This window comes from Microtus pennsylvanicus, chromosome 11, assembly GCF_037038515.1.
Source record: "Microtus pennsylvanicus isolate mMicPen1 chromosome 11, mMicPen1.hap1, whole genome shotgun sequence".
Taxonomy (NCBI): Eukaryota; Metazoa; Chordata; class Mammalia; order Rodentia; family Cricetidae; genus Microtus; species Microtus pennsylvanicus.
In genome coordinates this window covers 74,921,620-74,943,656 of record NC_134589.1, presented here as the reverse complement: position 1 = coordinate 74,943,656, position 22,037 = coordinate 74,921,620, and the positions used below count along the sequence as shown (strand labels likewise).

At 48.1% G+C, this 22,037-nt stretch overlaps 1 protein-coding gene across 1 annotated transcript in view; it reads left to right on the top strand.

Moving 5' to 3' along the window:
• The window catches only part of Adam19 (ADAM metallopeptidase domain 19), an 85,945-nt gene that overhangs the window by 33,443 nt on the left and 30,465 nt on the right, over positions 1-22,037 (top strand). The window contains exons 4-7 of the mRNA XM_075992855.1: positions 1,025-1,103; positions 6,972-7,048; positions 17,116-17,308; positions 17,935-18,000. Of these exons, the coding sequence (XP_075848970.1) occupies positions 1,025-1,103; positions 6,972-7,048; positions 17,116-17,308; positions 17,935-18,000 (415 nt within the window). The remainder of the gene's footprint in view (positions 1-1,024; positions 1,104-6,971; positions 7,049-17,115; positions 17,309-17,934; positions 18,001-22,037) is intronic.

The following is a 22,037-nucleotide window of genomic DNA, read 5'->3' as shown; positions in this document are numbered from 1 at the left end:
AACTTGTCTTGGGAAATCTGCTCTCCCCTGAGATAGTCAGCATTGATGAAGGACTCTTGGCCTTGTCGGTTGTTTTTAGTACATGCATTCTGGGTACATTTAGTTTTTCACTAAAATGGAATTAAGAAAAACATATATTTCTGAAATGCCCTGTGACTTTGTAGATTTTCCACATTTGTATATAAATATGCATTTCTTTCTGTCATCTTTGAATTTGTGATGTTTTGCTTCATTAGAAATCAGAAACCACTTTGCTCCCTGACCTTGACTTTCTGGGGATTAGTTCTGTTAACTGAAACATCTGTTTGGTTCTTTTATTTTTCATTTCACTTTGAGAGAAATTCTAGGAAGCCTATTCTGTATCTCCTTTGGTTAGGGATCCTGAACTGCAGCTTCAAAGGGTCTGTGGCGAGAGAGAAAACAGTATCCACATTTGGAAAAGAAAAGGGGAATCTGTTGGAATGGCGACCAACAGAACTAGCAGGTCTCGGGAGATCTGACCCCAAGAAGGGATAAACAGCGGCCTCAGCAGCTTTGTGGACAATGACTATTCCTGTCATCTGCTCAGACCTGGCACTCCATTGACTTGTCTAAAACATAGGCCAGGACCAGGTGGACCCCCTTGATCGATAACCCAACCAAAAGCATTTTGCAGAGGTTATTCTCCTAAAGAAAACGTGAGGCACCCATGCTGAAAGTTAGTATCACAATAGGGTCCCCTGACCCTGGGATATTGTGGATGTGCTTGCATGTCCATTTTCTCAGGACTCAGGAAAACTAATCAAGATGGTTGGTTCAGTATTGTCTATTCTATCGGGCTGGAGTGATGATCTCTGGATATAAAACCAATGATAAATTTCCTCCTGGTTTTCTTTTTGTTCCTTGGTTCCTTAATGGCCACCCAGTTTCTTCTAGTTTGGGGCCGCCTTTCCTGGTTCAGTTAAAGTCATTGGCCCCGTCACCAGGAAGATGGAATCTGTCAATAAAGATGCAAATGTCTGTTGTTGGTTTTTTTTTTCCCCAGACACCTTTTTGCTCCAGCCTACACAGAAACCTGCTACACTGCAAATGGCAACCCTCAAACCACTACCTTGAAGTCCGAGGTGAGTTACGCATGTCCATCAGCAGCTGCCGTATTTGGGTACCGCTCTTCGGGGCAGAGGAAATAAGTGATGGAAAGCCCTTCTCTGAAGGACTTGTGTCCCCTGACTTAAGACCAAGAGCACAAACAGAAGCTAAGTCTGTTGTCTCCTAGTTGTTTCCTGTCCTTTGTTGGCAAACATGGCAAAGCAAACAGATGGAATGTTTGAGGTTAAATTGCCTTGGTTAAAATCCCTGTAAATCATGACAAAGTAAACATTATTTCTTAGGCCTGTGTTAACTAACCATTCACTAAGACTCTCTCTTTAAAAGGAGTAATTTACTCATTGTCCTGTCATCTCATCCAATTAGATGCTGATTAATATTTCAAGAAAATGGAAGGTTTTGCGGAGTTTTTATCATTGTGCATACAGATTCACATTAACATCATACCATTTTAATGCAATTGTAAACCATCAAGAATTTTTTGAGATGGGGTCTAGTTAGACCAGGCTGACTTGGGACTCATAGATCTCCTCCTCGCCCTGTCTCCTTCGTGCTGCGATTAAAGGCATGCACGGCCACTTCCAAGCTCTATTGAGCTTTGTAAAATGTTGCTGTTGTCTTAATACTGAACATTTCCCCTTCAGAGTTGTTTTTAGTGGAAAAGTTTTGCATATGATCGAAGAGTCATCATTTTGAAAATGGTTTTGCATCTTAATTTATTTCACTTAATTTATACCCTACTGGTGGATGTTTAAGAATGTACATTCTATGTGTCATGATTTGTTGGCTCTTCCCATGGCGATTTCTGTTAGAGTTCACAGGCCCAGAGCAGTGGATCTCAAGCAGAAGCAGTGATTCTTTTTTTCTCCTGCAAGGCACACTTGCACATGCTTGCTGATGGTTGGATGTTATTAGCATCCCACGGGCAGAAGCCAGGGACTCTGTGAAGCATCCTACTGGACACAGAGCAGGGCCTCATGGTAGATTTATCCCGCCATCGTCCACCCAGTGGTGCCTCAGGGGAGAAGCCCTGGACCAGACCCAGGCTTCTGAGCCTGGGATCATGAGATGTGATGGGAAGGGGAAGAGCACAAGCTACACTGATACACTGACCTTTTGTGTTTGGGGTTTCTGAGGCAAGAGACTTGATGTATGACGTGGATGGAGAAGAACAGGAGAGGTTCCTCTGCTTGGGATCCTCTAACAGTATTCATAGAAATAGATTCTCATGCAACTCCTTCTTCAAATATCTCTGCCCGTGTGCTGATGTCTAACCAGATAGCAATTGGCCGTTACTAGCAGGTTAGCTTAGTTTATTGAACTCCCTGGAATGGGGAAAGGATGGGTCCCTTTAAGGTTGAACTTGTCTAAGTACATCTAAGCTACTACAGTAGAGTAGCTGGATTGCTGGAGGGGATGTGAAGGTCAGTGGGACGTCTTCCCAAGACTCTCCTAGGTGGGAAAAGAAGTTGGAAGTGTGGCCAGTGACAGCAGCGGGCAGACTGGGCCTTCTCAGGGAAGCTGTCCAGCTGTGACCCACACCTCCACAGAGCCCCTTGGCCCAAGCTTTTCCCTTCTTCAGTCTTCTGTTCTCTGCTTCCAGGAATAGGAACGGGCAAAGGGCTGGGTAAGCGCCATGTGGAGAAAGCCCACAGCCATTTCAATTTCACAAAAACTCCCTCCTCTGAGTCCAGCCCCTCCCACCTCCACAGCCATAAGTCAAGAATGGGTCTCAGGGCACAAGTTTGCCATGAGCTCATGCTTCCTGCTGTGAAAGCCCCCCGGGGTGGCCCCCTCAGCCCCAAGAGCTGCGGAATGCAATGACTTCATGGCCGCTCTGACTTGCTCTTTGTGCTCCTGCGCTGTGCACCAAGCAGAGATGTGTTAAGGGTCTTTCAGAGAAGAGCGGGGGAGAGGATGTCCCCGGGTCTCCTGATTCCCCCTCCTTCCTGAAGGCCCTTCTGGCTGAAGCAGATCCTGAATGAACCGTGGGCCAAGATCATGGTTTTCTTCCGTCCACCACTGCTGGATTCTTGTGAAGTCCCCACCCAGGCCCAGGGGGCTCCCAGTCAGCCTTCTCATTTGGAAACTGAGAAACCAAGGAGAAACAGGACCGGAGTGGATCCATAGCTGCTCTTGGCCTTAATGCTGAGGGCTGTGCTGGGCCTTCAAACTTAATAGTCGTTCTGGGAATCTTATCGAGACTCATTAGCCAGCCCTGTAGGTTACATCCCTGATCTAGGTCAGGTTACTGGGGGAACAGGTCTGGGGATGTGTTCCAACAGCCAGACTTACAGGCGTTGGGATCTGAAGCCAGGGCTGCGGTCTTGGCTTTCACTAGCTGTGTGGCCTTAATCAACCCTTTGGACCATACTTGAGTCCTTTTGTTATTTTCAATCGCAGAAATTAGTTGTAACTGACTCAGTGCTCTGGAAGGGTGAGATGAGTCACCGATTTTTATGGGGATTTATAACTATTATTTCTAACTCCGTGTTTTACAGTTGAGGGGATTGAGAAGAGGAAAAGTAACTTGGCTATGCGTAAAAGGAGCAAGACCCCTTTCTAGAGGGTAGAACAGCTTTGGCAAGAGAATCCAGTCAGGTGCTGATTCTGCATTGGTTGGGAATGGTAGCGGACTGGGTTCAGGGCCAAATTGTTGGGGTTCAGGTTTTCACATCTACTGATCTTAGCCTGGAAACTGGGATCCCTTAAACTAACCTTTAGTTTCCCCCTTAAACTCCTGGGAATAATATCTGCCTCATAGAGCTGGGATCAGAATTAAAGTACAGATAAGCAACTGTTAATCAAGCGGTAGGAGCCTGCTGGCTGTTAGCGCCTGCAGTTACTAAGAGTGAGTGACAGGTACTCTGTCACATGTGTTTGTGCCCTCTGAACATTACATGACAGTTGTAGAACATGCCATTGCAGAGAGTACGGGGGAATGTGCACACTGCAGCCATCAGCCAGAGCGCCGAAGAGGTCCAATTCTTCCTTAGCCATGTCTGGATCAAAGTTCTCGCTACTTGTGAAGGAACCAGCAGGGACAGTGTTCCGCCTTCATTTCTGAATGTTTAACTCTCAGTCATTCCACTGTCTATGAGCCCTGCTTTCCTTGCGAAGGCCTGGTTCCCTCTCCTAGGGAGAACTGACCATTCTTCTCAATGTTAGTGTTCTACACAGTGGGTTTGTGGCCTCACTATTGAGTTCCAAGGACTGATTGTTGATAGTCTGCCTTCAGTTCCCCTAGCCCAGATAGGGGAAGATAGGGAAGCCATGTGACAGGTTGGCCTTTGAAGGCAGTGGGACCCTTGGCTAGAGATCAGGCTGTGTATATGTCGCCTTCCTAGGTGCTAGGGGATGACAAGCAAAGGAAAACCCCTCACAGTGGTTTTCTTCTGTGCTCACATGAAGGTCAGAATTTGACTTGGTTAAAGTTCAGCAGTCTCTGATGCCAAGAGGAGGCTGTTGTTGTCGCTCCTCCTGGCTGTGTGTCAGTATGAATGGGCAGGTAACCAGCGCTGCCTGACAATGGATGAAACGGTACCTGTGATCCAGAGAAGGAGCCCAAGAGGACTGTGGGCTTGGCTTGTGCTTCCTGACTTAGCTGTATGGCTCAGATGAACAGGATGTAGAATAGAAACAGTAAATGTTGTGGATGTGGGTCAGCCCTTTCGGTGGCCTTTTAAATCCCCTGAGGCCATGTTTTATCTTTAGTGAAAGAATTTAATGAAAACCTGGCTACTAATGTTTGCTGTCTATCTTTGGACTAGGGAGCAGTCCAGCCAGCTCCTTTGTATAGTGATGCTCATGACCCTCCTGAGGTTGGAGGCTAAAGATGTGGGAGGGCAGAGGAGTCATTTCCACCGCTGGTCCATGTGGGTGCCTGGATGTATGGCTGGTTTGGCTGTGCCAAACAGCTTCAGTTTAATTACGGAGCTCTTTTCAGGGTTAGAGGTGGGAGGGAAGCGAACTCAGATATGTGGGTTTGCCTTCTGGATACCCCCACAAGGAAACAACTGCAAACAGCACATTCTGGAGATGAGGCTCTTGGGTTGTTATACAGGGCTAGCCTGGGAATTTGTGACTGCCGCTTAAACTCAGGGTGTTAGAGAAGCCCTTTTAAGAATCTGGCTTTATTCCCAGTTTTACCTCTGTCTATTCTGGCTGACTTACCCATTCCGACCCCTATTGCTGACCACCTGTTTTGGGGAGGGGGACAGTCTGGTATAGCACATGGGCACGAGGCACTCTTAGAAGTGCTCTTTCCTGGTTGCTGTGATTAGCCTAGTGAGCAAACCCTTCTCTGCTACCACAAACTTTTATCCATAGCTGTGTGTGTTTGACATCTGTATCACTTGCTTTTTGTTCCTGGGATAAAACACCATGGCTAGAAGCAACTTACAGAAGGAGGAGTTTATTTGGGTTTAAGGTTCCAGAAGGCTAGTCTATAATTGTATAGCAGCAGGCAGCCAGGCAGGAGGCTGAAAGATCACATCTTCAGCCACAAACATGAAGCAGAGAGAGCAAGCTGGAGGTGGGGGAGGCTATAAAACCCCAAATCCCGTCCTCCAGTGATGTACCTCCTCCATCAAGGCTGTACTACCTACCCGAGTAGCATCCCCAAGTGTTTAAATACTTGAACTGTGGTGGGGGTAGAGGAGGTACATTTCTCATTCACCACAGCTTCCTAATTAGCAATGACTTGCTTCCACAAGGCTGTAAACCCCAGGGACTAGAGCTGTGTGTCCATTTTCTCACTGCATCTCTGAAGCCTTGTCCAGGGCCTGCATGTGGTGGTTCTTGGTGTTTATAAAGATGGAAAGCTCCAGCTGGTTTTGGGGGACTAGATGCCTGTGAGGCATCATGACGAGAGAATAGCATCAGGCGTCATGACGAGAGAATAGCGTCAGGCGCCATGACAAGAGAATAGCGTCAGGCGCCATGACGAGAGAATAGCGTCAGGCGTCATGACGAGAGAATAGCGTCAGGCGCCATGACAAGAGAATAGCGTCAGGTGCCATGACAAGAGAATAGCGTCAGGTGCCATGACAAGAGAATAGCGTCAGGCGTCATGGAGCTAGGGTCTCAGGAAGGAGAGTCCAGGTGTGGAGGATTCAGGGGAGAAGAAGCATCTGAACTGTGTTCAGATCTTGAGGCTGCCCTAACAAAGTGCTGTGAATGGGGAGGTTAAAACAAGAGAACTTGGTTCTCCCTCCATTTTGCAGGCTGACCGTCCAACACCAAGTTGTTGGAAGGGGTTGTGCTCTCTCTGTAAGGCCCCCAGGGAAGAGTCCTCCCTTTCTTCCTCTAACTCCATAGTGCTCCTTGTCCTGTGTTACACATCACGTCCGTCTTTGCTTCTTTCTTCAGGTGGCTTCTCCCCTTATATATCTTTTGTGTCCTTTCTTCTGATAGGTAAACGAGGCCATTAGATTTATGACCTATTCTCATCAATTGTGACCACATTTTAATTTAATTTAATGACATGATCAAAACCCTATTTACAAATGAAGTTAGATTCTAGGACACTATCCAATCCACGATAGTGAGCTACAAAGGCGACATCAGTGAGAAACTGGATCTTCCAGAAGACTGTTCCCCGAGTCTGAGTCAGAAATGTCAGATTTGAAACTGGGTTCTCCAACCTGTGAGCCTCGACATTTCTGTCTACTCAGTAGGACCGGAGACGTCTGTCCTGTGCTATCTCTTAGGCTTCTGTAAGAACCAAACAGAGGTCATTTGGAAGCTTTTTGCAGGTTATAAGATCCTGCAAGGTTGCAAGATCAGGCTTGGTAAGGAACTAAGCCTTCACCTGTCATTCATGAGACATTAACATCGTCATGTTTATCGGCACCATTTGACATTGAGCACTTTCTGTTTGCCAGGATCACTGCTTTTACCACGGGACCGTGAGGGAAGCAGAAGAATCCAGCGTCACGCTCAGCACCTGCCGGGGAATTAGGTAAGAGACCCTGAAGCTGCTGCGGATGAATGGTACACTCCCCAGGAAGATGGGCAAGGTTAACCCAGGGCAAGGGCCTTGGACAGGAGGCCCCTGGGCATGTGTCTACACTCTGACAGGGGCCAAGCTTGTGAGCTGTCACACAGACACTGGGTTTGGGTTTCCCTTTCATGAAGAGTTTGATGTGCTAAGATCTGAGTTCTCTTATTTATGGATGGTACTGCTAACGAGTCAAGAGACAACCATGACTGGAAGCTTAGCATCAATAAAGAGCTGTCTGTCGGGTGTAACTGGCAGGCAGTAAGTCACAGTAGAAAGAGGCATTCTAATCCATGGGGGGGAGGCGTGGGAAAGCCCAGGGGTGTGAAGAGACAGAAAGCTGGGGGCGGAATGGGTTAGTGCAGGGAAGGAGTGGATGAGCTTGGCGTGCAGGCTGAGGAGTGGCCGCTCTGTGTAACTTCAGTAGCTCTGGGACATGGGGTCCATGAAGTCGTTTGGTACCCAACCCCATGGGTAGGTGGATTGTGACCCAGAGGGAGAGAAACCAAGGCAAGATGGTAGCTGGGCCCTGGGCTATTGGTTGGCTTATACTGAAAGGCACTGTAGCTGGCGAAAATGTCTCTCTAGGAGTTGGGTAACCATGAGGGAACAGTTCCTCCATGGTCAGTGAGATCCTAGAAATGAAAGCAAAGAGAGACAGAAAACAAGTGAGATGTTGGTAGACTTGAAGCTGACGTTCCTCATTCCTCCCACCTGTTCACTCCATGGTAGAAGACCTTTCAGGTTGGGTAGCCAGAATCGGGACGTCAGGGAAGAGAGGTGTAGCAAGGAAGGAGAGGAAATTTTCGAGACAGAAAATCAACTGGAGAGTTCCAACTAGATGAACCAAACCACCTGCGTTTGAGTCAAGAACAGCACGTGTCTGGGGGGAGGTGGGAGAGGGCATCACATCCCATGGAGGCAGAGCCACAGAGGGTTGTGAGCCACCATGGGGATGCTGGGAACGCAACCTGGGTCTTCTGCAACTCCTTAGCCCCATGCTATATCTTTCCTTGCTTGTTTGAAAAATCTGGGCTCTTATCTACACAAATGGCCTGCACTGCATGGAACTTGAACTCAGGGTGCTAACTCCAGGAATACCAGAAATCCTTGGTTGGTGGTAGCCAACTATATGCCCGGGGCAAGGCGCTCACTACTGATAAACTACCTACTCAGTGTTACTACCAAAGGCAGAATTGGGAATATGAGCGGGCTCACTGGTGGCTCTCAGGAGCTGGTAGGAGGTGGTTTTTCCCCTTCTTTGAATCAGTGGCTGCTTCTGTCGTTTGTTAATATATGCCATGTCCTACACTGGCAGATGGCGGTGTTATAATTTTGTGTTCTCAGGGCACCAGTGATAGGTATGGTGGAGACTACGTGTTTCATTGATTTTGCAGCACTTCACAAGATGTGTTCCAGGACTTAGCTTTTCCCTGCCCCCAGATATAACCGAGGGCCCTTCTGGCCGCAGGTCTCATGTCTGTTTATGAGTTGGTTCACATTTGTGTGGCGCGTTGCCCGAGGGAATTAGGCAGGAAATCGGGTTTGGCTGGGAGGTGATTAACAGTGGTCTCATATCCTCCACTCAAGTGGCCTCCTCCAGCCAAGCCAACTGGCTTCTCAGTGGTGTTTATAGGCTCAGCCCCTGCCACCTGCAGCCCGCAAGTAAACAACGGCTGTCCCAGGAAGGAGGAAAGGGAACCAGCAGGTGTGACCTGCTTCTCTCTGCCTCTTCCTTTGTCCCTTCTGGGACTGGAGCAGTGGGAACGCTCTTGGCTTGGCCTCTTGTAAGTCATTCCAGAAGTCGGGCTGATGGGGAAGCTCCCCGAGCTGCCCATGTGGTTCTGTTTTGCAGGCTTCCATCTGGTGGGGTCTACATGCCTTTCTTTCCCAGCCCTCTCCTCCTTCCACAGGCTAAGAGAACGAGGTTAAATTATGAGCCAGAGACTTGCAAGGCAGCCACACTGGGTCCCTGGAGCAGAGGCAGGAATGACAGCAGTGTTTAAATCCGAATAGTTTCCCAAGGCTCCAGAAGCCTGATATTGCCATGGGGAGTTTCCATAGCAACCATTCATCTCTCCTGGTAGTGTACTCCTGTGTCTGGAGAAAATGGATAGGATATATGCTAGGCAGGCTCTTCAGGCGGAAAATGAAAGGAGCCAGTACAGCCTAGACCAGCGATTCCTAACTTTCCTCATGCTGTGACCCTTTAATACATCTCCTCATGCTGTGGTTAACCCCTCAGCCATACAATTATTTTTGTTGCTACTGCGTAACTGTGATTTTGTTACTGTTGTGAACCGGAATGTGAATATCTGATATGGGACTCCTGTAAAAGGGTTGTTCAACCAAAGGAGTCGTGACTCACAGGTTGAGAACCACTGGATGGTTACCGGAGCCTCGTCTCTCTTGAGTACTCTGTAAGTCAGTTTATCATTAAAGAAAAATACCTGATCACAGCAAAATAAATCCAAATGTTAAAGACCATTTGAGGATATAATGAGAGGCAGCACTCTTTCTCACCTCTTTCCCAACTGTTTCTCCTAACTTACCTCACAAATCACCAGTTTCCTATGCATTCTTTTGGAAATACTCTCGGCAAGAGGAACCTTGCTATATAATAGAAAATGTTTTATAACTTTGTTTGGACCCCAGTCACCTTGGGAATTGGGTTAATCAGTGGCTGTGAATCTCATCAAAGACGCAGCAAACCATCTGTGTTAGTCTGCTCACGACTAAGTGTTTAAAGTAAACAGTTTAAATGGGAAATTTGGCTCAGGGTTTCGGAGAGCTCAGCACTTCTCTGCTGGCTCTGGAGTCCATGGTGAGGCAGAACAGTCTTAGTCGGAGAGACGATAGTCCAAAGAATTTGCCCCCCAGAGATCTCCACATAGCATCCCAGCTGGGGATCTCCGCTTCATTGAAGGTGTCAGGTGTCCATACCCTCAAGCCTGCCTCACACTAAAATCCTGTCTTGTAAATGTCGCCACAACACCCTGCCTGTGCAGATGCGTCTCCACATCGAACCCACAGACTAAACGGAAGGTCTGATGATCGCTTGTAGGAAAGTTTAGCCGGTACTGGGGCTGTGATGTCTTTGACTAAACCTGTATGTTTCCCGTCCATTGTTGGGGAGGTGGGTTTTTGTTGTCGTTGTTTAATTTTTTAAACAATACTCACTGAAAAATGAGTACAGGTTTAGGGTTAAACATCCAAACTGTACAAGACTGAAGCTAAAAACTAAAGTTCTACCTTCTCCATCCTTCCGCCCAAACCCATTCTCGTTCACGTCACTGTTCGGGTGTACATAATGGACCTGCATTGTCTACTATGTACAAGTGAAGTCATCCCAAGCACGCAGTCCAGTCTTGTGATGTTTCTAACACAGAACTAAGTCTCAGGTGCATAGGAATCTGTCCCATTACTTTAACAGGGCCATAAACTCTTATGTATTAAAGTCTGGTGAGTTGAATTATAGAGACAGCCTCTCAATGATAAACAATAAATAATCCCCCCAGATCTGCTTGATGGGTCAGCTTGATGGTCACAGTGTTTCTCTCAGCCAACATCTGGGACCCTACCAGGCTGACCGGCTCCTGGACTCCCATCCTGTGCTCTAGGGAGAGACTCTGAGGTTGGGTGGGGCATAACTTGTCCAAATGTGCACACCATGGACTGGAATGCATTCAGCACTGCCATTCCAGGGCTCTGAGTGTGCTCTGCCACTCCCCTTCCTGGTGGTGTGACACCCCCACCAGCTCTGTCTTCCACACTTACTTTTGCCCTTGTCTTCACCTTGGCCAGACTGGTCCGGTCCTTCCTCTGGGCCTTACTCTATCGTAATAGCTCGCTAAGTGCTTGGGAAGGGTGTGGATAGCAGGGTTGGTAAGACACTCAGTCCAGAACCAGGACTCTGGAAATGAGCAACCTAGGATCTACCTCAGGCTTTCTGTTAACTCACTCAGTGTCTCTTGAGCAACTTCCCCACCCACCCTGGGATTTCTTCACTTCTCAAACTCGAGTAGACTAGAATCATAAAAGTACCCTTTATCTTGGGAAGCCCTGGACTCTGAGAGGAGGAGAAGCAGAGTATGGGGACAGGAAGAAGTCCTTCCCCGAAAGCCATGACTTTCCTCTGCATGATGATCATCTGCCTCATCCTGGAATAAGTCCTCGGATGACAGGACCCTTACACTGTGACAAGGTCTCCAGAGGCAGACCCTTCTGAGTCTAAAAGCTGGCGATTAGGGCTGGGGAGACGGCTCAGTTGGTAAAGTACTTGTCACACAAGTCTGAAGATCCGAGTTCAATTTCCCAGCACCGACTTTTTTTTTTTTAAGCTGGGTATGATGATGCAAATGGCTGGTCAGCTAGCATAGCTTAATTGGTGAGCACCGGGCCGTGGAGAGACTTAGTCTTTAAAAAATTTGGCTTCCATATGTTTCCCACATGAACACATACCTGCCAGCTAACACAGTCCTTTAAAATGACTTTATTTATTATTATTGTATATGATAAGTATGTGTGTGTGGTGTGGGGAGGTGCTCATGTTGAGGTCAGAGGATAACTTCATGAAGTCTATTCTCTCCTTCCATCTTAACATGGCTTCCAAGGATTGAGCCCAGGTTTGTGTAGCTAGAGCCTTACCGTAGCTTAGTCATTTCACCGGCCCCGGTTGATGCTGATATACTCCTGAAGTCTCAGTTTTCTGCCCTGTAAGATGGGAGCAGAGATATTGATGCCTTTGGTGGGTTCACGTTAGGTGATCCACCCCATCTCCTTGACAGCAAGATCTTTGGTTGGCTTGTGCTGTGTCCTCAGAGGCTAGAACAGTCCTGCCTCACATCAGGTACTCCGTGCTGAACAGCTTCCCAACCAAATGTTTTGTATCTCGTTTGCACAACGCGCTTCCAGGACTCCTGGCTTTCTTGGAGAATGGTCCCTGGTTGTCAGTGAGCACCATCTGATTTCTTTAGACTGTTAACACAGCTGCTCTGGGAGAGACAGCAGGGCCAGGATCCTAATCCAGGATGTCTCCTTCCTGACTCTGTGTTCGCTGCTGCTTGCGCTCTGCCTCTGTCCCAGCAGGAACTCAGGACCAGGTGCCTCTCTTCTCCCTGTGCTGCCTTGGAAGTTCCCTGTGACCTGTTAATGTGGGTGCAGGTTGGGAGAGTGATGGGGAGCAGGACCGCAGGGCTGCTGCCTCTTGGGGTCTCTCTCTATGATGGGATGTGGATGTGCAACGGTGTGTTTAATGGACAGCTTCTGGAGTGGCTCCTCTCCCCTGTCATGAAAGATGTATTTGAGTGAGTCCTGCAGTGATTTGTGGGTTAAGCCTGAATCTATTATTTCCTGACTGGTTGGCCTGCCTGGGTTCTATATGATCTTATTTTATGATTTATTTTGTTTCTCATTCTCTTAATGATGAGGAATAGGTTAGAGAGTAGCATCCTGGCCCTCTGCCTTTTGGGTTCTCGGTCCCACTTTTGATCTCTGCCTCTGCCAGAGCTAACATTTAGCAAATTGAATCAGCTGAGGCTCTTAGGTTAAAAGATGGGTGACTGTGTGTGGGGGGGGGGGGAGCGTCTAGGTGACTTGTGGGGGTGGGGTGTGGGGGGAGGCGTCTAGGTGACTTGTGGGTTGGTGGCAGGAGAGAGTCCCCATCAACAAAGCTGGAGTCTGCTGGACAGTGCCAGGCACGTGACACCACCTTTCCAGCTCTTAGTAATCCTACCTGAAGGTCCCTGCTCCTTCCTGGGGTCAGTCTCCAAGGGCTTTACTGGGGCTGGGATAGGGAAGGGGTTGCTGAATCCTGTTGCTGGAAGGGATAACCTCAGCGGTTGTCCCAAGCTTGAGATGCTCAGACTTCCTACTTCTTGAGGCAGTTGTTCAAGCACCATGAAAACACAGGCAAGAGCGTGGACTCCTGACTGAAGTTTCTGCGTGTCTCAGAGCTTTGCCCATGGGACTAAGTGCAGACACTTGGGCCTGAGTCTCCTGGGATAGCTTGGGTACCTTCTGTAGAGTAGTGGATAGTTTGGAAGTTCTGGTCTGGGGATCTCTGAGTGCAGGTGCAGAGCTTACCAGTGGAGGCAGATGCATAGAGCTCAAGGGAACAGAGACTGTGTCCATGAAGTCCTTGGCCCTAGGTGAAAGCTTCCGATTCTAATTCCCCGGGTCTCAGACTCCTCATTGATAAAGTGAGGTCCATGATGCTGCCAGCCTTATAACGTGGTGTGGAATGAAGAGAGATTAACATATACAGTCTGTGGGGCATGTGGTTAGTTAGCACACAGCAAACAGTATCTGAGGAGGAGGGAGGACCAGTGCTTCCTGTCCTCTCCCAGGAACTGGGATTCCATAGACAAAGCCAGTTGCATTTTCTGCCTGGCCTCACATCAGAGGGGAGTAGCTGGTGCCATCACCTATAGCAATATATGCACGCAAGGCATGCGTGTCTCTCTGAACCCATTCTCTAGGGCTCTTACGACAGACAGTAAGAGGTTGGGGTGAAGGTTGTGGGGTGTAGAACCAGAATGCTGAGGTTCACCCCCGTTTTAATTCTTTACTACTTGTGTGAATTTCGGTGGGTCAATTAATCTTGAACGTAAGTTTTTTTTTTTAATTAATTTATTTATTAAAGATTTCTGTCTCTTCCCCGCTACCGCCTCCCATTTCCCTCCCCCTCCCCCAACCAAGTCCCCCTCCCTCATCAGCCCAAAGAGCAATCAGGGTTCCCTGCCCTGTGGGAAGTCCAAGGACCACCCACCTCCATCCAGGTTTAGTAAGGTGAGCGTCCAAACTGCCTAGGCTCCCACAAAGCCAGTACGTGCAATAGGATCAAAAACCCATTGCCATTGTTCTTGAGTTCTCAGTAGTCCTCATTGCCCGCTATGTTCAGCGAGTCCAGTTTTATCCCAGGCTTTTTCAGACCCAGGCCAGCTGGCCTTGGTGAGTTCCCAGACAGAAATCTCAAGGTCCAAATCAGGAGCAGAAGGAGAGAGAGCATGAGCAAGGAACTCAGGACCGCAAGGGGTGCACCCACACACTGAGACAATGGGGATGTTCTATCGGGAACTCACCATGAACATAGGTTTTTTTTTTATTTGTACCATGGGAATAATATTTGTAAGGGTCAGAGAAGTCGGTATGAGAAATAAAACACTCATCAGCTTGGTGCCTGGCCCATAGAGAAGCTCAAAAAGTTATAGCCACTATGATGACTATTACCCAACCTGCTGCCAAGTTCCTGTTGACCTCTGACCCTTTGACCAAGGTCTTGTTCATATCACAGCAAATCAACGTTATGCATTGTGGCCCCATGTTCAGGCTTTCACAGATTCCTGTGGGTAACTTTCCACTCACTGGGTGTAATATTGGTGCACACAGGAACACTAGCCGGTTTGTGTTCCACCTCATTGTATGGCCAACATTGTAGCCATTCAGAGGAAACTGGAATGATGAGAGAGGCCCTGGTCAGCTGGGATGTGGAGATAGCTGAAAACAGGATGCCTAGGTTGCCCTGGTCTCTGCCCTTTCCTGTGTGGAGTTGGGGAAGTGACTGTGGCCCTTGCTCTTTGCCCTCCATCCTCACTGTTAAGGGAACGCCTTAGGTATCTCACCATAGGCCAGGTGACTGTTGCTGTGTCAGCCAGAAGGCAGTCAGGAAGTTGACAGGCTTCCTGGTACTGCCATGAGGTCAGCAAGGGATGAGGTCAGGAAAGGTCTCCTGCCCACTAGAGTCTGTGCTGCCTTTCCTGAGAGAGTCATGAGCTCTTACTAAAGGACAGAACCTGGGTGGGCATCCATGCATCCCAGGAGGACAAAGGTGGGTGGACATTGGGAAGCCCTGCCACTCAGGTGCCAGAGCTGAGCTGAGGATGCCTTTGGTTTGGAGAGCTCGAAGGGATGGGAGCCTAGGTAACATGCTGCCAGCATCCTGGGGATTCAGTCCTGGCTCATCTATCCCAGAGTCAAGAGCCCATGACTTGGCTGTCTCGCTTCTTTCTCTGGATAGAGGGTGGCAGTTTAGAGAGTAGGTTCAAAGGCCATAACACATTTACTCTTGACCATGGTTGATGATGCCAGGAACACTCTTCAGAAGTGTGACTAGCCACGGCCCGACTGGCCTGACTGTGGTAGGATACTCTTTCCCTAGGAGATAAGATGGCAGAGAAGGCATTTGGGCCCCGTCCACCCTTAGACACGGTTTACTGAGACATAACTAGCCATGTGACACATAATTCGCAGACCATTGCTCTTATTTCATTCCCACATCACAGTGGAAGGTTGGAGCATCATAGATCTTAACAGATGAGATAACGGAGCCTCCATTGATTGTTGTGAAGCCACGGGCAGTAAGTGCTCTCCGAATGTAGACAGCTCCAGAGGCTTCAGTAGGGCAGCCCTGGAAGCAGCTGCATCTCATCCATGGGTGTCTGCCAGGGCTGATGACAGGTCCTGAGTCACAGTGACTACTCCCTGCTCACTCTGTTCTTCAGCACAGCAGGCACCGTGCTGGCTCCTGTTGCCATCCTCAACAACTCTCGCGGTGCCAGATGCATAGCGAGAACGGCTGTCTTTCCAACAACCACGAACACCATTGTTCCTCTTTGCCTGTGTGTTCCATTTCCAGAGATTCAACCAACAGTGAATCAAATATTCTTGCAAAAATATTTTCTTGAACACGTATATTTTTCTTGTCATTATTCTCTAAACAATATGATATCTTTAGCATATTTTTTTTCCATTTTAAACGTTTTCAGCCGGGGGGGGCAGTGGCACACACCTTTAATCCCTGCACTTGGGAGGCAGAGGGAGGTGGTTCTCTGTGAGTGAGTCTGAGGTCAGCTTGGTCTAGAAGAGCTAGTTCCAGGACAGGCTCCAAAGCTATAGAGAAACCCTGTCTTGAAAAACAACAACAAAAAAAGTTTTATTATTTATTTAATGTATATGTGTGTGTGCCTGAGTATATGCATGTGCATCATGTGTGTGCAAGGCCTGTAGAAACCAAGAGAGAGCATCAGGTCCCCTGGAGCTGGAGTAATAGGCAATCTGAACTGTCTGACGTGGGTACTCGGACCAATCCGAAAGAGAAGCAAGTGCTCTCAACTCTTGAACCATCTCTCCAGCCTCAGCATTTACATTTTATTTGGCACTATAAAAATCTAGAGGTGATACAAAATATTTAGGAAGACATGAATAGGCCATGCACTAATCACACAGTATTTTATATACAGTCTGGGATGTCTGTGATTTTTTTTGTTTTGTTTTCTTGGGAGTCTGGACCCTGTGGATACCAACAGCAAGAATCCTGTGGGTTTTAGGCAATAATTAGAACACATGCATTCTCAGTGAGTGAAGAGATTAGATAACTTAGCGCACATCTTTGAGTTCCGTCCTGGGTGAAAGATTGTCAAGATCTTAGTTAAGGATATTTCCTCACCAGTGAGCGATAGCTGCCTCGTTGGCATGGGACAGTTGGGACGGGTAGGAATGCTGGCCGTTAAGTACCACTTGGCTTCCAGGCACAAGGACACTTGTCTTTATTTAATCTCTCAAGAGCTCTGATGAGTTAGTACGTTACCATTTTTATTTTAGCGATGAGGAAATGGAGGCTCAGGGTGACACAAGATGTTTCTTGGGGAGTGTGCAATTGTTGAGCCTTAGAGCTAAATCTAGAACCTCGGTTACCTCTGCCTCAGACCTCTGTGCTTTCTCTGATTGCTTTTTCCTGGATCTTTAAAGTGTTAACCTATGGTTGTCAGATGTCATGCTAGATTTAGAGGTTTTAAGGAGTCCCAGTCTAAAGCCCCGTAATGGTTCAGGGAGGTCCAAGTGCTCTGAGATTCTGTGCCCCATTTCACACAAGTCTGTTTCTCTTTAGAAAGTCTGCGTTTGCCTCAGGCCTTCACAGAAGGGTTCATGGTCCATTATAAAGTGAAGAACCATCTAGCATATGAACCTATGCAACAGACTTTTCCAGAACCATAGGCACTGACTGGAGATTCCACTTCTCTTATCCACAGAGGACTGGTTGTAGTGAGAAGTAACCTCAGCTACATCATCGAGCCTGTCCCTGGCAACGACAGCCAACACCGTATTTACAGATCTGAACATCTCAAGCTGCCCCCGGGGAACTGTGGGTTCGAGCACTCTGAGCCCACCGCCAAGGACTGGGCCCTTCAGTTTACACAGCAGACCAAAAAGCAACCTCGCAGAGTGAGTTTTTAGGTCCTCGCTGGAACTGGCAGACTGATCTGAGCTTGTCCCCTCTGTGCACCCTTACTTTGGTCCCAGAAGTACTTCTAAATTGAGGGAGGATTGGTGAGAAAGAGGGAAAAGCCCCTCACCCTTTCTTTCTTGGGATTGTTTAGTGAGACGCCAACATAAGAGAACCACTGTGTATAGAATGCTCTGAGATGCTGATTTCTGAAACTGTATAAGGTTAAAAAAAATGTCTACTTCCGCTCTTGGAATAGCCACCTCATCTGCTGTACAGAATGGTTTTTGTTCACAGTGAAAACAGAGACCTATGGTCTCAAGGTTGTTTGGGAACTAAGCTGCCGGCACGTTCCCTCGTGGGTTGTTGGCCTCGATTTTGCCTGTACTAGCCAGTTTGGCTTTTTGGTTTTTGAGAAAATAAGATTAGATCCCATGGCTCAGAAAGTCCTCTGGCAATAACCAGTTGCAGATGGAGGTGGTGGGCTGCAGCCAGGACTGTTCCTAACTCCTAAAGTTAAAAGAAGGTCACAGGTTATTAACCAGCATGGTTTCTCAGCAGCTTTTTGGGATGAGCTGGAGTCAACCATTTCTACGGCACTGATCTGCTTCTGTGTCTTCCCTAGATGAAACGGGAAGACTTACAGTCCATGAAGTACGTGGAGCTGTACCTGGTGGCTGATTACTCAGAGGTAAGGGGTCAGCCGTGGATTTCAGCAGAAAAACCTCTCTTGAGGCTGCTTTGCCGAGATGTGGACGCATTCATCTTTTTCTGGTTTATCGTATAAACTTGACCTTAAATCTGGCCAAGGGCTCTTTCAGCCATTTTAAACAGTCAGGAGAAAAGAAATCAACCGTAACCAGAAGCTGAGGAGAGCGCTTAGTGTGGACAAAAGGGCGTGACTTAGAGGGGGTTCTGATATCTGTTCTTAGGATGGTCTGTAGCTCTTCAGAGAATCTTGCAGACCTCTGTCTTACAAAGGTAGCAGGTTCCCCTGTGGTTTATCAGATGCCATTTTCTCACATGTATCTATTTTCATGTTCGTGTTGGTGTTCCCCAAATGTCCCCAGAGCCGCAGCGTATGCGGCACCTGGGAACCGTGAGAAATGCAAATCTCTGAGCCTTGTTCCAGATCCCTTCAACCCCAGACTGTCAGGGTGGGACCCCACAATCCATGTTTGAATAAGACTTTGGGGGTAGTTTTAACGCGCAGCAGGAGATCTTGGGAGCCACCAGCCCAATAGAGCAGGGTAGCCCTTAATTTAGACCCCTCAAATGGGACAGGCCCTAAGGTTTCACAAACACCTCACACCTGGCTCCATCATTTGTTTCACTTTCTTGGGTGACTTCTTGATTCTTCTATGATGTGCTGGCACAGTGCTTGGCATCAGGTTATAGCCTGAGCCAAAGCCGCCCCTTATTCTGGAGTTCAGAGCAGAAGCCCAAAACCCTTGTAGTTCTAGAGCACAAGAGCTGCTGAAGTGGTCCCTTGGCGATGCCTAGGATGCACACAGGGGACTGGGGAGAGCCTCTCTGAGGGAGGTGGCGATGTTGATGGTGACAGCTCAGATATAAAGAGAATTATCCCAAAATCAGAAGAGTCCTGTTTCCTTCCAACAGCCGACATAATATGGTATAGGGGCCGCGCCCCCACCACCCACATTTCAATTAACCAAGTTTTCCTTCAAGTCCCACATTGTGCAGGGATACAACCATAGCCAAGCAGACTTCTGTGACCTGGCTAAACAGTTAACCAGAACTTTCTGTCTTCCATGAAGGCAGAGCTCATCACTCTGTCTCAGGTCCCCTCCACTTGGAGCTATGGCTTTCCCAGAGGCCTCAACCTAGGTGACTTTTCCTTTTCCACAGTCCCACAGTGTGGATCAGGGGAAGTACCGGGGGGCTGGGTGGGAGTGTTCAAACCCAAGTTTGAAAGCTGCCTTTGAGTGCTTAGAGGTAGGAAGAAAAGACCCCTGAGCTCCTTAAAGAAAGGGGGGGCTCACTGGGCAGAGGTGAAGGGCTTTCAAGGGAGAGACCATTGTGGTCACTTTCAGAAAAGTTCAGCCTTTGAACTGATGTTGGCATTATTTTGTTTTTCCTCCAGAAGCTACGGGTGGGTGGGTCCTCGGGTTTTTGTTTTCTCTCAGAGTGCCGTGTGAATGGGAATGCAGTGACAAAGGCCCCCCCACTCAGCCCTGTCCCACACATCACTTTTACCACGCTGTACCCTGACAGTTGCTGGGAGAAAGCGAAGCACCTTCCCCCAGGATAGTTCTCCAGTTAAGCCTTGCACCCAGTGTCATCTGAAACAGAGGTCTTTGACCATTTTTTCCCAAAACACAAGATCCTGCACCTAGGAACCCCACTGTTCCAGTTAAAAGGAGGAGGATTGCTCCTTTTGCCCAGTGGGTTCTTGGTGCAGGGTTTTAAAAACCACTGCATGTGAGTCTCCAGCAGGCACAGAAGGTGAAGATGGTGAGCTTTCAGCCTCCTGATGTCCAGACTCACAGCAAGCCAGGGAGAAAACGTGTCTGCTAGAAGGTGCCTTCACGACCGTGGGGCCGTCCAGAGAATCTTACTGTTGCGGAAGGGTGCACCTTAAGCATCAGTAGCCTAGGCATCTGTACCCCTTTGCTACAGGGCTGTGACTCTTAACTTCCTAGTAGGTGAGGCGCTCTCTCAGTTCTCAGGGTCATGAACGGCTCTTAGCCGTAGGCTTTGAATGATTCGTGTTGGGGTGCAATAGGCCGGGCAAGATTTGCGAGCCCCAGAATTGGCAGGCAGACATGTATTCCTGACAGTTAATCTGAGACTATGGGAGGATAAATGACGGTAAGGATGCAGTATTTGTGATTTAGACACAGCAGCCTTCTCCTCTGGTCTCTGAACTCACGGCAGTGAACGGGGGTCTCTGGGTGGGATAGCAGGTGCCAAGAATTGAGGCTGTGGTATTCTTGTCTAGAGAGCTGTCTGCAGTAAAAGTGAGCCAGTAGCGGCTCTCTGCCTAGTTCTAGGTGGAAGCTTCTGACCGTATCTATTCTATAGGTGTGCGGAGTATAAGAGGGCTCTTTGGGTGGTTCTGGGCATTTGCTCATTCATCAAGTGAAATAGAATGTAAGAGCAAAGAGTCTGGTTTATATCAGAGAAGGGGAAAGAAGGGCTGTAGACAGAGACCTTTAAGAGACTTGGTGGTACCAGAAGGATGCAAGGCATGTGGGAAAGGCTCACATACCGTCCCAGAAAGTCTAACACCGAGACACATTTTTCTCATGACCAGGGATTGTAAACTCTAGCCATGGCCATGTGAACCTACCTCATGTTTCTGTGAGTAGTATACTGGAGGCGAGCCACAACCTTTGGTTTATGGTAGCCTGGAAGTTTCTAAGCCCCAAGGCAGAACTGGGTGGTTGCGGTTCACCAAGCGGAACTGGGTAGTTGTGGTCCACCAAGCGGAACTGGGTAGTAATGGTCCCCAACCAGGTGGTCCGCCATACTGAATGAAAAATGTTTACTCTGCGTTGTTTTACAGAGTAAGCTTACCAAACCCTGCTCCAGAATCTTCTGGGAAACGTGATACACTGCCTTAGCTATGGTGGCCTTATTGGGCCTTACTGTTTGAGGACAGGATTAAATTATCTGGAAGCCTGAAATCTCATTGCTGCGTTCTAATAAATATTTACTAGATGAATGGAAATACTCTGCCACAGGGCCAGTTTAGCAGCCGGGAAGTCTTCCTAGTGGAAACTTCTAGATTAAACATTCCGCAAAGGTCTGTGCAATAGGGTCCTAGAATTTAACTCTGTAGGAGGTAAGGATAGCGGTGGGGTGGGGTTCTCTTCTGGTGAGTGAGGGTCTTAAGGAAGTCAAGGAATAATCTAGAATCTACAAGAGAAAGGCAAGTGGTGCCTTTCTCTGTATGAGGGCTGGGACACAGCCCTTGCCCAACAAGCACTTGAGGGTTTTATTTTATTTAGCTGTTTGTTCTTTTTCTTCTTTGGGTATTCTGGTGGAGCAGGAGGGAGGAAACATGGGAGAGCTTGAGGCTGAGCATACACAGTAGCTACCTACAGTGAATCACTGGGTATCCAGACCCTGTGTAAGAACAGCAGTAGACAGGGATGTCCATCATTTGGGATGTGGGGAGGTTACAATTTTCAATTTTTTATCTTTACAATCGTCAGAAATCTTATCTGACGACTTCCTTCTTTATTGAAGGCAAAAGAGGCCCGTTCTTCTTTTCAGACAGAAGTAGTAAATAGGAGGCCTCCTCTTGGGACTCGAGGCAGACATTCTAATTGAGTACAGCACAATCTTCTCTCCTGTGCTTGATTATCAATGTCTGACTTCACAGACACTACAGAAGGCACTGCCAGTTGGAATGGCAAGCTAGGCAGCACCTGTCTGCTGATGCCACGTGGTCCCGTTGGCGGCACCCTCTGTGTGACATTGGCATGGCCCTCCTCCGCAGTTATTCTGTGCAAGTTCTCAGCGGGTTTCTTCGCTCTTTTCAATCGCGTACCTCGAGGATCTGTCATTGTACTTATTTCTGGCTCTCTCCCCCATTGTAGTGGAAGCTCCTGTAGTCTTGGGGTCACCATGTGGCATTTGTATCCCCGCTTTGTGCTAAGCACAACAGCATATCCGTAGCGTCACTCAGCAACCATTAGATCAGGGTTAACCAACCACATGCAGGAAGCTCTGTAAGATGTAGGAAGGTGGCGTCCTAGT